General features: G+C 35.6%; 1 protein-coding gene across 1 annotated transcript; it reads left to right on the top strand.

Moving 5' to 3' along the window:
- Positions 1–8,753: 8,753 nt before the first annotated feature.
- On the top strand, positions 8,754–10,883 carry FSCB (fibrous sheath CABYR binding protein). Its single transcript, XM_002926988.3, has one exon. It carries the CDS (start codon positions 8,963–8,965, stop codon positions 10,814–10,816), a length of 1,854 nt encoding a protein of 617 aa, XP_002927034.1. The 5' UTR covers positions 8,754–8,962; the 3' UTR covers positions 10,817–10,883.
- Positions 10,884–17,926: the final 7,043 nt, after the last annotated feature.

Here is a 17,926-nt window from a genome sequence, read left to right as displayed (position 1 = left end):
GTATACACCAATCTGCTTATGAGATGAGACTTGGTGTCTCTACCACTGCTGCTGCCACCCTGCAATGGGGACCAAGGCCCTGCACAGTGTGTGGGCCAGTAGATGCTTTGTTGGCAAGGTTTGCTTTGATCTTCTTGGTAGGGGACCTGCAGTGTTGGGACTGAGGCAAGTGTGACTAGAAAAGGCAGATCTGCCAAAGCCTGCAGTGCGGAGGCAGGACTTGGTGTAAACATGTTAGGTAGTGAATGTTGTGGAGGTGGTTCCCTCAGGTGGCCGTGTGTTTATGCCGGGGTTTGGGGGAGGGTAGGGGGGAGGAAAATGGTGCCTGCTGGCTCCTTTGTTCCTAGAGAAGTCCCTCAGGGAACTTCCCCTATGGATACTCTCCGCTGGACACATTCTGAGTTTAATAAATAATTCTCCCTCTTGTATGCCCCAGGTGTTTGTCGAACTGTTGCATCTGTGCTTTATCTCCGCAGGCTGTGTGTCATGTTGTCTCTTTAACAGCAGTGACTCAGCTTCCTATGACTTTCCAGGCTCTCCCAAAGCCCAACCAGTGATTTTTTAAATTCCAGGCTGCTGATTGTAAGAACTCAGGAAATTTGGCCCCTCTAGTTTTCAAGGCCAAATGCTATGGGGATTTGTCTTCCCCAAGTGGCTTCCCCAGTGTGAGGGTCTATTTCTCTCCCTTCTTTGTGCCCATAGATCCCTCCCTCACCCTTGGCTCATAGCCCATCTAGCTCCCCACTGTGTCTCCACCTTTCCTAACCTCTTTAATGTGATCTCTTCTCTACTTTTAGTTGTGAAGTTTGTTCTGCCAGTCTTTGGGTCATTTTTGCATTATTTATACTGATGTGAGTGTTATGTAGTTGTATCCTGGGACAAGTTGAGCTTAGTGTCCTCCTACTCTGCCATCTTGGATAAGCTTCCTAATTTTTAAAATATTTCAGGTGAGAATGCTTAAGATCTATTCTCTTAGCAAATTTCAATTAAATAGTATGGTATTATGAGCTATAGTCACCATGCTATTCCTTAGACTTTATTCATCTTATAACTAAAAGTTTGTATCCTTTTACCAACCTCTCCCCAATATCCCAACCATACAGCCCCTGGTGAACACCACTCTACTCTCTTTTGAGTTCAAACTTTTTTTATTTCATATATAAATGATACCTTACAGTATTAATTTTTCCCTTTTTGGCTTATTTCACTTATGCCCTCCAGGTTTATTCATATCTTTACAAATGGCAGGATTTCTTTCTTTTTATTTTTTTAAGACTAAATAATATACACCATCACACACACACACACACACACACACACACACACACACACACACTTTTCTTTATCCATAGTGATGGACACTGAGGTTGTCTCCATATCTTAGCTATTGTGAATAATGTTGAAATGAACATTAGAATGTAGATATCTCTTCAAGATAAAGTGATTTTGTTTCCTTTGGGTATATATCCAGAAATGAGATGAATGGATTATATGGTAGTTCTATTTTTAATTTCTTGAGAAAACTCTATACCATTTTCGTAATGGCTATGTCAGTTTACATTCCCAACGGTATTAAAGAGTTCCCTTTCTCTACATCCTCACCAGCATTTGCTGTCTTTTTGATAATAGACATCCTAACACATGTGAAGCAATATTTCACTGTGGTTTTGATATGCATTTCCCTGCTGATTAGTGATGTTGAGAACATTTGCATATACTTATTGACCATTTGTTGTCTTCTTTGGAAAAATGTCTATTCAGGTTCTTTGCTCATTTTTTCCTTGTTGTGTTTTTTGGGGGGGTGGTTATTGAGTTGTATTAGTTCTTTATATAATATATATATTAATCCCTTATTGTATAAATTGTCTGCAAATATTTTCTACCATTCTGTAAGTTGCCTTTTCATTTTGTTGATGGTTTCTTTTCTTGCACAGAAGCTTTTTAATTTGATGCAGTTCCATTTGTTTATTTTTGTTTTCTTTGCCTTTAGTTTTGGTGTCAGATCCAAAAAAATCATTGGCAAACCCATGTCAAAGAACTTACCCTTATTATTATTACTATTATTATTTTTAGGACCTTTATGGTTATAGGTCTTACATTCATTTTTAATCCACTTCAAGTTAATCTTTATGAGTGTAATATTTGTAAAATAGGAGTCAAATTTAATTATTTTCATGTGACTATCCACTTACACGTAACACCAGTTATTAAGGAGACTATCCTTTGCCCATCATGTGTTCTTGGCCTTTGTCAAAAATGGATAATTTATTTGTTGGCTTATTTCCAGGCTCTCTCTTCTATTCCATTGACTTATGTATCTGTTTTATTTTTAAATTTTTTTTATTTTTTGAGAGAGCAGGTGGGGAGAGGCAGGGAGCAAGGGAGAGAGAGAGAGATCTTAAGCCGGTTCCATGCTCAATGCAGAGCCCAATGTGGGGCTCCCTCTCACAACCCTGAGATCATGAGCTGAGGTGAAATCAAGAGTCAGACACTTATCCAATTGAGCTACCCAGCTCTGCACACCCCCCCCCATTGTATCTGTTTTTATGCCAGCCCCACATTGTTTGATTACTGTAGCTTTATAGTAGAGTTTGAAATCAGGAATTATGATGCCTCCACCTTTGTTCTTTTTTGTCAAGATTGCTTTGGCTATTCTGGGTCTTGTTTGGTCCTATATGAATTTTAAGTTTTTTTTTTCTATTTCTGTGAAAAATGCTATTGGAATTTTGAAAGGAATTGTATTGAATCTATAGATGGACTTGGGCAGTATGGGCATTTTAACAATATTCCTCAATCCATGAATATGGACTATCTGCATTTATTTGTGCCTTCAATTTTTTTTTTTTTTCATCAATGTCCTATAGTTTTCAGTGTCCAGATCTTTTACCTCTTTGGTTAAATTTGGTCTAAGTATTTATTTTTCATACTATTGTAAAAAGGAGGTGTCTTCTTAATTTCTCTTTCTGGTATTTTGTCGTTAGTATATAGGAATGAAACTGATTTTTGTATGTTGGTTTTGCAACTTCATTGAATTTGTTTATTCTAACAGGGTTTTGTTTTTGTTTTTGGGTAGAGTCTTTTGGTTTTCTGTATAAAATACCATGTCATGCACAAACAGAGACAATTTTAATTCTCCCTTTCTGATTTGGATGTCTTTAATTTCCATATCTTGCCTAATGACTCTGGCCAGTACTCCTAGTAATATGTTGTATAGAAGTGGTGATAGTGGGCATGCTTAACTTTTTCCTGATCTCAGAAGAATAGCTTCAGCTTTTCAATGTTAAGTACTATGTTAGCTGTGACCTTGTCAAATATGGTTTATAATGTTGAGGTACTTTCCATCTATACCTAATTTGTTGAATGTTTTTATCATAAAAAGATGTTTAAATTTTGTCAAATGCTTTTCTGTATCTATTGAGATAATTATGTAATTTATCCTCTATTTTATTAATGTGGTGTATCACATTCATGGATTTGTATATGTTGAACTATCCTTACTTCCCAGAGAGAAATCTCACTTGATCATGAACTTTTAATGCATTGTCGAATTCAGTTTGCGAACATTTGGTTGAGAATTTTTGCATGTATATTCATCAGAGATATTGCCCTGTAATTTTTATTTCTTATAAAGTGCTTGTCAGACTTTGGTATCAGGGTCAGGGTGATGCTGAATTCATAGAATGAATTTGGAATTGTTCGCTTTAATTTTTTGGAGGAGTTTGAGAGGTTTTGTATTAATTCTCTTTTAAATGTTTAGTAAAATTCACCAGTGAAGCCACCAGAAAAGCCTGGGTTTTTCTCTGTTGGCAGTTTTTGATTACTGCTTTAATCTCCTATTTGCTTCACATTTTCTATTTCTTCATGATTCAGTCCTAGCAGGTTCTGATTTTCTAGGAATGTATTCATTTCTTCTAAGTTATCTAATTCATTGGTGTATAATTGTTCATACTAATCTTTTATGATCCATAATATTTCTATGTATCATTTGTCATGTCTCTTCTTTTATTTCTAGCTTTATTTTTGTCCTCTCTTTTTTTTCTTAGTCTAGTTACGGATTTGTCAACTTTATCTTTTGAAAAAATTACCTCCACTTCATTAATCTTCTCTATTGTCTTTATAGCCTTTATTTCATTTATTTCTGCTTTGATCTTTGCTATTTCCTTTTTATTCTATCTTTAGGTTTAATTTGTTATTCTTTTCTTAGTTCCTTAAGGTATGAAGTTATGTATTTGAGGTCTTCCCTTTTTTTAAATGTAGGCATCTATTTATAATAAACTTCCCTTTTTGAACTACCTTGGCTTTATTGTATTAATTTTGCTAAATTGTTTCCATTTCATTTGTCTCAAGATATTTTTTTTATTTTTCTTTTGATTTCTTCTTTGACCCAGAGATTGTTCAGCAGTGTGTTGATTAACATCCATGTATTTGTGAATTTTCCTGTTATCTTCTTGAATTGATTTCTAATTTTGTACTATTGTGATTAGCAAAGATGCTTGATATAATTTCAGTTTTCTCAAATATTTAAAAAACTTGTTTTGTCAGATAACATATGATCTTTTCTGAAGAATGTTTTGTCTGTGCTAGAGAAGAATGTTTATTTTCTTGCTGTTGGAAGGAATGTTCTATATGTATCTGTGAGGTCCATCTTATCTGAAGTGTAGTTCAAGCCCAAGTTGCCTTATTAATTTTCTATCTGGATTATTTATTCATTAATGAACATGGAGAATAAAGTCCTTTCCTTTTATTGTATTGTTGTCGACTTGTCCCTTCAGATCTCTTAATATTTGCTTTGTATGTTTAGGTATTCTGACGTTGGGTGCATAAATATTTATAATAGTTAGACCCAAAATAACAATACTTCTTAGAGTTTGCAAGTCAATGCATCATCAATCCCCTATCTACTTCTTCCAGCACATTCTAATGAATGATTTCCTTTGTTCACTTAGCCTTTCCTCCTGCCTCGGCAGATTTTTCTTGCAGTTTCTAGAATTTTCTTTCTATGTTACTACCTTGGATGATTTCTCAATTAGATGCTTTCTCCTATAAATGTCTTTTGATCCTATTACTCCAGGTAAAATATATTTTCTCTTCACTACTTAACAATTCTTTCCACAATTTTTGTATTTGTTTATTCAGTTTCTCCCAATGGACTGTGAGATTCACAAGGACAGGAAACAATGTCTTTTCATGTTCTTGTTTCCCCAATACCTGGCAATGGTTCCTAGAATACATAGATGCTCAATAAATATTTTTTGAGGTAATAATTATTTCCAAAAATTAAGAAGAATTGTAAGTAGAATGGTGGGCAAATGGTATGCACATTTTAGAAACATTTGATATTTACTTTCAAGTTATCCAGAATAAAGTTTGTATCAATTCTAACTTCTGCCAGTAATGTATGAAGCTATTCGTTTAATAATACTCTCATTTTTTGGGGGTATTAACTTTAAAATAAATCTTTGCTAACATTACATTGATATTTTAATTTTTATTTTAGAAGTGAACTTGATCTCTTTTATACATTTATTGTTCACCTATTTTTATTCTATAAATTTTCTATTCATGTCCTTTGTTAATTTTTCTATTGTTAACTTTATATTGATTTCTAAAATCTTTTAGTATATTAAATACAGCTCTTTGTCTATGTGACATTTTGCACTTATTTTTCCTATATTTTCATTGCACTTTAATTTTATTTTTAATTCACAGAGATTTTAGAATTTTATGGCATCTATCCCCACCCTTCCACTGAAATTGCTCTTACTAAAATTACCAATAATCTTACAGTTATTATATCCAGTGGGCATTTTTCAGGCTTCACCTTATTTGATCTACTCAGTTAGAACAAAGCAATATAGGTCATAATTTAGATACTTGGTTTACAATGATTTGAAACATCTCTGCCACCTCCAGATGAAAGCTTTCCAAGTTATTATAATAAAAAATGAAATTAAGTGCTATGTGGTAAATTTGTTTGTGCTAACATTAAGTGCAAATCATCACGCAGAATCCTTTCAGCAAATCCCTCTGGTTTTATGATTATGGAAATGAGTCGAGTATTGTGTGAAACTAAATCCCAGACCTGAATTAGAAATAAAAAAAACTAGCTCTAGAGATTGAGAAAAAGTTGGAATTACAGCATTCCAAGCAGAAATCAGAAATATGGAGTTCTGAAAGAATGTTGTTATTAGTTTCCTAGAGCTGCTATAAGAAAGCACCACACACTGGGTTAAAACAACAGAACTTTATTCTCTCACAGTTCTAGATTTGAAGTCCCAAATCATTGGCAGAGCCATGCTGCCTCTGAAGCCGGTAGAAGAGAATTCTTCACTGCTTCTGTTAGCTTCTGGTAGCCCTAGGTATTCCTTGCTTTATGGCAGCCTAACACAAATCTCTGCCTCCATCTTCACATGGACATCTTCCCTCTGTGTCTTTCCCCCCTCTTTTTGTAAGGACAACTTGACCTGATTACATTCACAAAGATCCTTTTACCAAATAAGCTCACAGTCACAGTGCCCGACATATCTTTTTGGGATACACAATTCAATCCATAACAGATGTGAACCAAGAAAATGGGAGAAAAATGGAATCATGTGAGAGTTCTAGAACAAAGGTTAAAACACCAAACCCTAAATTGACAAGATAGGTTGAATATTGATTAGTTGGTTAGGTAGATCAGCAGGGGAAAAGGAGCATTTGTGGATTTAAGAAATATAATAAGGAACTGCTCTATGAAATCCTTTGTAATTCCACTTGGAACCTCAAGTAAATATTTAATTGATTATTTAGGCATGCTAGTTTGCTTCTATAAATAAGCTAGTGACAAAGGCAGTTTGTCACATTAGGTTGGTGTATAATTAAGATTGATTAAATTCTTTATTTTTTCTTGGAGGGGAAAATAAATATCAAATAATTAGAAATTGAAATTTTTAACTGATATTGAAAATTCAATTTATGCTATGGAAGATTTGGTAAAATCTTATTTAAATTGAGGCAGCAAAATTAATCCAGTATGTGCAACTGCATAATCCAATTAATATAATGTTAGTTTTGATATTTATTTCTTGTTATAAATCAAACACAATGGACTTTGAAGATACTCTATAAAATCTCAGAAATTTGATTACAAAAGACACATGCAATGTGTGACAGATGCAACTGAGATCACCAGACCACAAAGAGGTTGATAAACAACCTAATTTTCAAATTACAGCAGGTCTGATGGAAACCTATGTCAGTTCTTTTGTAAAATGACTATCGTTATACTTCACTTTATTAATTCTTAGAAAGATAGAACATAGTGGAGCAGAATAGACAAAAATTAAAGCAGAGCAAGTTGAGATGTAGGACAAGCAGCATGGTTTTTAACGCATTCATCCAATTACACTGAACAAATATTCACTGATCCCTGCCAAGAAACTGAGGTGGTTTTAGGGACCAGGTCAAAGAATATGAAAAGTGCTAACTTATTTGGCTAAAATGACCGAACTACAATTATGATTAATGCATGTCAAAAAAGGGTAATTATTCAATGACATTTTAATATTTCCTAGGGGCATAAAGAAATTAAAAAGTATTTCTAGGTTAATCAAGTCATAATGATTGTTTAGATATGTTTATTTGTCTCTGTGACTACATTTTTGAAGTCTGTTTTCTTCCCTTTAACTTTCTGTAGACCAAAGTAATGTGTTTTTTTGCACATCTTTTGATAAATTTTCATCTATTATATCATTTGTCATTTGCTTAACTGGGTTTGCTCTATTTCAAGGCTTCCATTTACAGTTTTCATCTTCATTGGGGAATTTATTCCTACATGGTTATTTGGTAGCTTATATATTTAAAAAACATTTTATTTCACTTGACATATCTTTAGACTTAACATTCTTTTATTTGGCCAACTTTGGGTGGAAATATTTTCTTAAATAGTTGAAAATGAAAATATCTGAGGTTGTTTTAGAATGCAAATATGCTACCTATGTGTGTGTGTGTGTATGTGTCCGTATATGTGTGTATATATATATATATATATCCATATATTATGGATAGTAGGCTCTTGTAGTTCCTGAGTGCTAAGGACATAAGAATGGAGTTCACATGGAATGGACCTCAGAATTCAAGTTTTTCAAACAATATTCACTTACTTCTAAATCATGTAAGTGTATACATTTTTTTAAACAAGATTTTATTTATTTATTTGAGAGAGAGGGAGAGAGCACATAAGCAGGGAGAGGCAGAGGGAGAGGGAGAAGCAGACTCCCCACTGAGCAGGGAGCCCAATGTGGGCTTGATCCCAGGACCTGGAGATCATGATTTGAGCCGAAGGCAAATGTTTCACCATCTGAGCCACCTAGGCGCCCCATGTAAGTATACATTTTGATAGAACATTGCCACATACATGTGTCAGTCGTTTTCTCCAACAATTGAAAATAAGCTGCAGCATTCTGAGTTTTGCAATATAACTGTCTTTGATAGTAGGATGAAAATAACAGAACTGAAAGTTCAAAAATATCACTTTCGACTATTAGGAAGCAGCATTACTGGAGTTTACTTGATGTTCCTCTGATAGATAAATGCTTTTTTCAACTTGATGTTTCAAACAGTAGCTCCCTCACTTGCAGCCATTGTCTATGAGTGTTTATCCCAAGTTAAAATGTGCTTGGAATACCACCAATGGAACCTTGTAGGGAGAATTGACTGTGATGTCATAGACCTTTAAAGGAAAATTCTAAAAGTGAGATTAGTCATATGAGAGACTAAACAAGAAAGATGCTTACTGAGTAAGGTGGGATCCAACAAGAGTGTAGTACAGAATGCAATGATTTATGAATTACTTTTTTCTAAGGTAGCTCAACAGAACAACACTTAATGAAGAAAGGCACAGGCTTACCGGTCTGGTACATTTGTGATTCTTGATGACTAACTACTTGAAGACTGGTATGTTTGAAATTCACCAGTTTTAGAAATGGAAGAAAATGATGAACCTGATCAGCCTATCTCAGCAGGGAGACAAGAAATTCGAAAGAGAAGAAGACTCAGCCTACCAATGGTAGACAAATCTCAGCAGACTGAAGTGACAGAGAAAAGGAAACACTTGCCTATATCACAACCGTCTGGCCCTAAAGCTACCCTTAGTATTGGTAATATTCCTGGAAGCAAAGTCAACTATGAATCTCTCAGAGTATCTTCCCAACTTCAGCAAACTTGGACAAAGAGAAAGCGAGTACAGGATAAGACTGATAAATCTCTGCAAACAGACACTGCTGTAGAAGAGAAAAAAGAAGAAACCAAGTCAGTTGGTGAAACAGCGGTACCTGAAGAAAAGCCAGCTGGTTTGAGAGAAGCAGTCCCTGAATGTCTAGAGAGTGTTCAGGAAGTAGACATTCCACCAAGCAGACATTCAGTTCAATTAAAAATAGACAGATCTCAGCAGACCAGTTGTACTGGGGACTGGACAATGATGAACATTCCTCAAAAAGAACAAGTGGACAAGGAACAGCAGACGTACTTTAGTGAAACAGAAATAGTGGTTATTGGCAGGCCAGATGCCTCTTTTTCAAAGTCAAATGAAGTTGTGCAGAAGCGTAAATCCTCAGGGAAGATTTTCATTAGTGAACATCCTGAATTGCAACCCTCAACAAGTAAAGACGAAGCAACTGGGCAGATAAATACCAGCAGATTACTATTAAGTCAACAAAGCATAAAAGGTTCTTTGGAACTTTCAGAAGATGAGCAATATGTTCCAAGTGAAGTACAGCCTCCCACTGCAGAAGAGATCTCTGCTGACGTGCAGCCTCTGCCAGCTGAGGAGACGGTTGCAGAAGACTCCCCTACCGAACTTCAGTTTCCGCCAACTGAAGAGGCTCCCGCAGAAAAGGGCCCTGCTGACGCAGAGCCTACCCCGGGTGAAGAGGCTCTTTCGGAAGGGCCTCCCGCTGAAGTTCAGCCTCCAAAAGTTGAAGCAGCTCTTGTTGAAGTACAGCTTTCCCCAGCTGAGGAGACTCCTCCAGAAGAGGCCCCTGCTGAAGTAGAGTCTATCCCTACTCAAGAGGCCTTTTCGGAAGAGGGTTATATTGAAGCTCAGCCTCTATCAGCTGAAGAGCCCTCTACACGGGAGGCCTCAGAACTTCAGCTTCCACCAGCTGTGGAGGCCCCTGCAGAAGAGGCCCCAGCTGAAGTTCAGCCTCCACCAAATGAGATGTCTCCTGAAGTTCAGTCTCCACCCATTGAAGAGACCCCTGTAGAAGAGGCCCTAGATGAAATTTGGTCTCCACCAGCTGAGGAGGGCCCTACAGAAGAGGCTCCAGCTGGAATTTGGTCTCCACCAGCCGAGGGGGCCCCCTCTGAAGAGGCCCCAGCTGAAGTACAGTTTCCAACAGCTGAAGAGGCCCCAGCTGAAGTTTGGTCTGCACCAGCTGAGGAGGCCCCTGAAGAAGATACCCCAGCTGAAGTTTGGTCTGCACCAGCTGGGGCATCCCTTGTTGAACTTCAGCATCCATCAGTTGAAGAAACTACTTTAGAAATGGTCCCTGTTGACAAACAGTTTCCAGCAGCTCAAGAGGACTTTATTACACAATTCTCTATAGAAGATATCCTTGCTGAAGTTCTGCCTCCACCATCTGAACACATTGCTGTAAATGAGGCTTTGGTAGACCATATGTCTACTGACTATCAATATCTCCAGACAACAGATGTCCCAGTGGTAAAATTAGAATCACTGGTTTTAGGAGATCAGCGAAAGCCTGAAGAGCCTTTAGAACTGGATCCTGCCCCTGAAGATTTGTCTAATATCAAGAGAGAACAGGTCCCTGCCTTCTAAATGGAGGGTGTCTTTCATATAGAAATAAAAAAGACCTCTTTCTCAGCTGTAATCAGGTCTTAACTAAGCTAGCAATCAGAAGCTAGGGGCTTCTAGACATATACACATTAGAAAAAGTGTAAGCATTTGGAAGCAGCTTTGTGAACAGGGAAATAAAAGGAAACCCCAAGATGTGGACCACTGGTTGGAAAATGAACAATAAAAACTAGTGGTTTAAAATTATTGCATTATTTTCACTCAAATCTAGCATATGTAAAATACCCATTTGGAAATGAAGTAAGTTGATGATTGAAATAATTACTTAAAATATCCTTTCTATAATAAACCCTGTTGAAAAGTGTATACTCTTTAGCTATACTCACTACATGCAGCTTGTAGTGGAAAAGGCAGTTTCTTTGCTGCAGCTCTCTCATCTACTTTAAATTCCTTGAGTTCTAGTCACATAGCTAAAGGTACGTGTTTTTTTCTCCTTATTATAATACATAATATCTCTAATTCTCTTTCTATTTGATTCCTTCTGAGACCAGCGTTTCTTTCGTGTTTTCATCCTTATCTCCTTGCATATTTTACATTTCCATATCTGGATAGGGAAACTTAATTCCTTTGTAAAAACCTTCATTTTAATGAAGATAGCCAGATAAAGTATTTTAAAAGGTGTGTAAACATAAAGAAAAATACACTTAGGTGGCCTTAGTTTTAATTCATTTCAATTTAGAATGTGATAAGTCCTTTGGAAGCTTGACTTGTTTTTTGTACTCTGAACTTGTGATGAAGAGAAACTTGAATAAAGTTGAATGACTAGTTGTAGTACAGTAGTCTCCCCTTATCTGCAGTTTTGCTTTCCATAGTTTCACTTATCCACAATCAGCTGTGGTCCAGAAGCATATTTTCCTACTGATGTTTGTTTCCTTGAAGGTTAGTAGCCTAATGCTATGTCACAATGCCTACACCATTCACCTCACTTCATCTCATCATGTAGGCATTTTATCATCTCACATCGTCACAAGGAGAAGGGTGAGTACAGTGCAATAAGATATTTGAAAGAGAATGAGATTATATTCACATAACTTTTATTACAGGATATTTTTATAATTGTTCTATTGTATTATTATTGTTGTTAATCTCTACTGTGCCTAATTTATAAATTAAACTTTATCATAGGTATGTATGAATAAGAAAAAACAGTGTACATGGGACTTGGTACTATCCATGATTTTAGGCATTCCTTGGGGATCTCTGAAGGTATCCTCTGTGGATAAGGGGGGACTACTGGATAAGCTATTGACATTTTTAAAGTTTTTATGGATTAAAATGTCTGTTAACAAATGACATCTTGGTTTCTATGGTTATGGCAACTTTTGGGAAAATTTTTTCTTTAGCTACATTTAGTTGCTATATGCTGAAATAATGAGATGATTCTCTTAAAAATTTAATTTGGTTAGTGTATTTCTCTGTTTAGTAAAAACTCTAGACTGATGATTCCAGACCTTGTTAAACTTTGATGCCCTATAATTGTTAGATGTTTCTCACATTCTTCATTACCTCTGTACAATGTACAATAAGAGCATGTGATATTTTTAAGTGACTTTTTTTCCAGAACTTTATAAAAATTTTTGTAAGTACAGTATTTTCTTTTATTATGTGCCAGATTTAGGGTTGAGAAACATTATTCTAGACTTCTTGAATGAGGGTTGCTTTTTTAATATTTCCAAGTCCTTTAAATTATTTTGTTTTCTGAGATACTTAAAATCCAGTTAAACTCCTTTTTCTAAATTTGAAGTTTTCTTTTTCTATTTTAGATTTTTTAAGGTTTTTATTTAAATTCCAGTTAGTTAACATAGAGTGAAATATTAGTTTCAGGTATACAATACAGTGATTCAACACTTCCATATGACACCTAGTACACACCAGACTAGCGCCCTTCTTAATCCCCATCACCTATTTCATGCATCCGCTTTCTTCCCTTCATTCTAGTAACCATCAGTTTGTTCTCTATAGTTAAGAGTCTGTTTCTTGGTTTGCCTCTCACTTCCCCCCCCATTTTAAGATTGTTTTTTCCTTAAATTGCACGTATGAGCGAAACCATATGGTATTTTTTTTTTTTCTGACTGACTTATCTTACTTAGCATAATACTCTCTAGCTCCATCTATGTCATCGCAAACGGTAAGATTTCATTCTTTCTTTTGGCTAATATTCCATTGTATGTATGTATGTATGTATATGTATGTGTATATATATACACACACACACATATACATACACACACACACACAACATCTTCATTATCCATTTATCAGTTGATAGACATTTGGGGTGTTTCCTAATTTAGCTATTATAAAGAAGGCTACTATAACAATTATGTGTGTATCCTTTTGAATTAGTATTTTTATATTCTTTGAGTAAATTCCTAGTAGTGCGATTGCTGGATCATAGGATAGTTCTATTTTTAACTTTTTGAGAAACCTCCATACTGTTTTCTAGAGTGGCTGCACCAGTTTGTGTTCCCACCAACAGTACATGAGAATTCCCCTTTCTTTACATCTTCACCAACACCTGTTGTTTCTTGTTGATTTTAGCCGTTCCGACAGGGGCAAGGTGATATCTTGTAGTTTTGATTTGCAGTTCCCTGATAAGTGATGTTAAGCATCTTTTCATGTGTCTGTTGGCCATCTTTACGTCTTCTTTGGGGGAAATGTCTGTTCATGTCTTCTGCCCATTTTTTAGTTGGATTATTCCTTTTTTGGGTGTTGAGTTTTATAAGTTCTTTATATATTTTTTGATACTAACCCTCTTTGAATATGTCATCTGCAAATATCTTCTCACATTCCATAGGTTGCCTTTTAGTTTTGTTGCTTGTTTCCTTTGTTGTGCAGAAGTTATTTATTTTTATGTTGTTCCAATAGTTTAGTCTTGCTTTTGTGCTTCCCTTGCCCTGGGACACCTATCTAGAAAGATGTTGCTATGGCCAATGTCAGAAAAATTTCTGCCTGTGCTTTCTTCAAGGACTTTTGTGGTTTCCTGTTTCATATTTAGGTTTTTAATCCATTTTGAATTTATTTTTGTGTATGGTGAAAAGAAAGTGGTCTAGTTTCATTCTTTTGCATGTTGCTGTCCAGTTTTCCTCACATCATTTGTTGAAGGGACTGTCTTTTCTCCATTGGATATTTTTTCCTGCTTTGTCAAAGATTAATTGACCACATAATTGTGGGTTCATTTCTGGGTTTTCTATTCTATTCTATTGATCTGTGTCTATTTTTGTGCCAAGTACCATACTTTTTTGAATGCTACAGCTTTGTAATATAACTTGAAGTCTGGAATAGTGATGCCTCCAGCTTTCTTTTTCTTTTTTAAGATTGCTTTGTCTATTTGGGGTCTTTTGTGGTTCCATATAAAATTCAGGATTGTTCTAGCTCTGTGAAAAATGCTGTCAGTATTATGACAGATATTGCATTAAATATGTAGATTGCTTTAGGTAGTATAGACATTTTAATAATATTTGTTCTTCTAATCCATGAGCATGGAATATCTTTCCATTTCTTTGTGTCATCTTCAATTTCTTTCATCAGTGTTTTATAGTTTTCAGAGTATATGTCTTTCCCCTCTTTGGTTAGGTTTATTCCTAGGTTTCTTGTTGTTTTTTGGTTCAATTGTAAATGGGATTGTTTTCTTAATCTCTCTGCTGCTTCATTACTGGTGTATAGAAATGCAACAGATATCTGTATGTTGATTTTGTAACCTGTATGTTGATTTTGTATCCTGTGATTTTACTGAATTCATTTATAAGTACTAGCAGTTTTTTGATGGAATCTTTTGGGTTTTCTATATATTGTATCATGTCATTTGAAAATAGTGGAAGTTTTACTTCTTTTCTGTCAATATGGATGTCTTATGTTTATTTATTTATTTTTTGTTGTCTGATTGCTGTGGCTAGGACTTCCAGGCCTATGTTGAATAAAAGTGGTGAGACTGGACATCCCTGTCTTGTTCCTAATAGTAGAGGGAAAGTTCTCAGTTTTCCCCCATTTGAGATTGACGTTAGCTGTGAGTTTTTCATTTTTGGTTGTTGCTGTGTTGAGGTATGTTCTCTTTAAACCTACTTTGTTGAGAGTTTTTACCATGAAATTATGTTGTATTTTGTCAAATGTTTCTTTTGCATCTATTAAAATGATCATATGTTTCTTATCCTTTTTTATTTTATATTTTATTTTATTTTATTTTTTTAAAGATTTTATTTATTTGACAGAGAGGGACAGCCAGAGAGAGAGGGATCACAAGCAGGGGGAGTGGGAGAGGAAGAAGCAGGCTCTTAGTGGAGGAGCCTGATGTGGGGCTTGATCCCAGAATGCTGGGATCACGCCCTGAGCCGAAGGCAGGCGCTTAACGACTGCGCCACCCAGGCGCCCCATCCTTTCTTTTATTGATGTTATGTATCACATTGACTGATTTGCAAGTATTGAACCACCCTTACAACCCAGGAATAAGCCCCACTTGATCATGATGAATGATTTTTTAAATGTATTGTTGGATTTGGTTTGCTAGTATTTTGTTGAGGATTTTGCATTTATGTTCATCAGAGAACATTATTGATTCATAGTTCTCTTTTTTGGTGGTGTCTTTATCTGACTTAAATATCAGATTAATGCTGGCCTCATGGGTGAATTTGGAAATTTTCTTTCCTTTGCTGTTTTTTGGAATAGTTTGAGAAGAATAGGTATTCATTCTTCTTTAAATGTTTGGTAGAATTTGCCTGTGAAGCCATCTGGTCCTGGGCTTTTGTTTGTTGGAAGTTTTTTGATTACTGATTTGGTTTCTTTGCTGGTTATCAGTCTGTTCAAATTTTCTGTTCTTGTTTCAGTTTTCATAATTGATTTGTTTCTAGGAATTTACTCATTTTTTCTAGGTTGTCCAATTTGTTGACATATAGTTTTTCATAATATTCTCTTAATAATTGTTTATATATCTGTGGTGTTGGTTGTTATTTCTCCTCTCTCACTTGTGATTTTATTTATTTGAGTCCTTTCTCTTTTCTTTTTGCTAAGTCTGGCTGGAGGTTTATCAATTTTACTGATTTTTTTTCAAAGAACCAGCTCCTAGTTTCATTGATCTGTTCTATTGTTTTTGTTGTTGTTTTGTTTTTAGTTTCTATGTCATTTATTTCTGCTCTATTCATTATTTCCTTCCTTCTACTGGTTTTAGGTTTTGTTTTTGTTGTTTTTCTCAATCCTTTAGATATGAGGTTGGATTGTTTATTTGAGACTTTTCTTACTATTTGAGATAGGCCTATATTGCTATAAACTTCCCGTTAGGACTGCTTTTGCTGTATCCCTAAGGTTGTGGACCAATGTGTTTTCATTTTCATTTGTTTCCATTTATTTTATTACACCTTCTTTTAATTTCCTGGTTGAGCCATTCATTGTTTAGTAATGTGTTATTTAATCTTCATATATTTGTGATCTTTCCAGATTTTTCTTGTGGTTGACTTCTAGTTTCATAGCATTGTGGTCAGAAAAGTACATGGTATGACTTCAGTCTTCTTGAATTTGTTCTGGCTTGTTTTATAGCCTAACATGATCTATTTTGGAGAACGTTCCATGTGCACTTGAAAAAAATGTATATTCTACTGTTTTAGGATGGAATACTCTGAATATGTTAAGTCCATGTGCTCCAACGTGTCATTCAAAGTCATTGTTTCCTCATTGATTTCCTGTTTAGATGATCTGTTCATTGATGTAAATGGGTGTTAAAGTCTCCTACTATTTTTGTATTATTATAGATTCATTCCTTTATGTTTGTTATTAATTGTTTTGTGCATTTGGGTGCTGCCATGTGTGGTGCATAAATATTTACAATTGTTACATTTTCTTGTTGAATTGTCCTCTTTATCAAGATATAGTGCCCTTCTTTGTCTCTTGTTACAGTCTTTGTTTTAAGGTCTAGTTTGTCTGATATAAGTATCGCTCCTCTGGCTTTCTTTTGAGTTCCATTTCATGATAAATATTTCTCCATGCCCTCACTTTCAATATGCAGGTGTCTTTAGGTCTAAAACAAGTCTCTTGTAGGCAGCATATAGGTGTTTTTTTTATTTTTTTAATCTACTCTGACACCTTATGTGTTTTGATTGGAGTGTTTAGTCCATTTACATTCAAAGAATTTATTTATTAGGGTATGTATTTATTGCCTTTTTATTGTTTGCTTCGTGGTTGTCTATGGAAATTTTCTTTGATCCTTTAACTTCATCTCTTTTTGCTGGTTTTTTAGTGATATATTTGCATTTGTTTGTCTTTATTCTTTGCATAGTTTTTAGTGACTTTGATTTGTAGTTAACATTAGGTTTGTATACAATATCTACTCTATATAGCAGTCTATATTAAGTTGATAGTTGTTTATGTTTGAACCCATTCCTTACTATTGTCCTCCCCAAGTTTCAGGTAGATTTTGTGATAATTTACATCCTTTTATTTTGTGAGTTCCTTAACTAATATTTTTATAGAAATATTCATTTTTTTCTGCTTCTGTGTTTCCTACCTTCATACTGTCACTTTTGGTCTTTCTTTTCCATTGACAGAGTCAAGTCAGACCTCCTGTTCTCGAAGTAATGGCCTTATGAGGAAGAGGTCATGTAGTGCCCAGGACCTGGTGCTTTAGGGAGTGTCTCTGGTGTATGCTGCATGCACTCTACTGTTGTGTTTTGGCTGTTCTATCCCTCAGGGCTGTCACCTGCAGAGGCTCTGCTTGCCTGCTGTGGGCAGTGTTTGGTTCCTGGCCAGAACATGGCAGGTTTTAACTAAGTGTGCTCTGGTCTGCTTGTGAAATGAGAGCCACCACCTCCACTGGAACTGAGGCCCTACAAAACTATCTGGTTGGGAGACATGGTGAGGGCAGGGGTTTGTGCTGCTCTTCTCGGGGAGGGGCCCACCATATTGGAGTACAGGGGAGGTTAATGTGAGCACGTTAGGCAGCTAGTGTCCCCACTGTACTGGTTCCTACAGGTGGCTCTGTACTTGTGCTGAGGGGTGTGGGAGAGAAATGATACCAGCTAGCTCCTTTGTTCCTGGAGAAGTTTGTCCATGAACACTGCCTCTTAGGGACATACTCCACAAAGAGCAAAT

Source organism: Ailuropoda melanoleuca, chromosome 20, assembly GCF_002007445.2.
Source record: "Ailuropoda melanoleuca isolate Jingjing chromosome 20, ASM200744v2, whole genome shotgun sequence".
Classification (NCBI taxonomy): Eukaryota; Metazoa; Chordata; class Mammalia; order Carnivora; family Ursidae; genus Ailuropoda; species Ailuropoda melanoleuca.
This window is presented reverse-complemented; position numbering and strand designations above follow the sequence as displayed.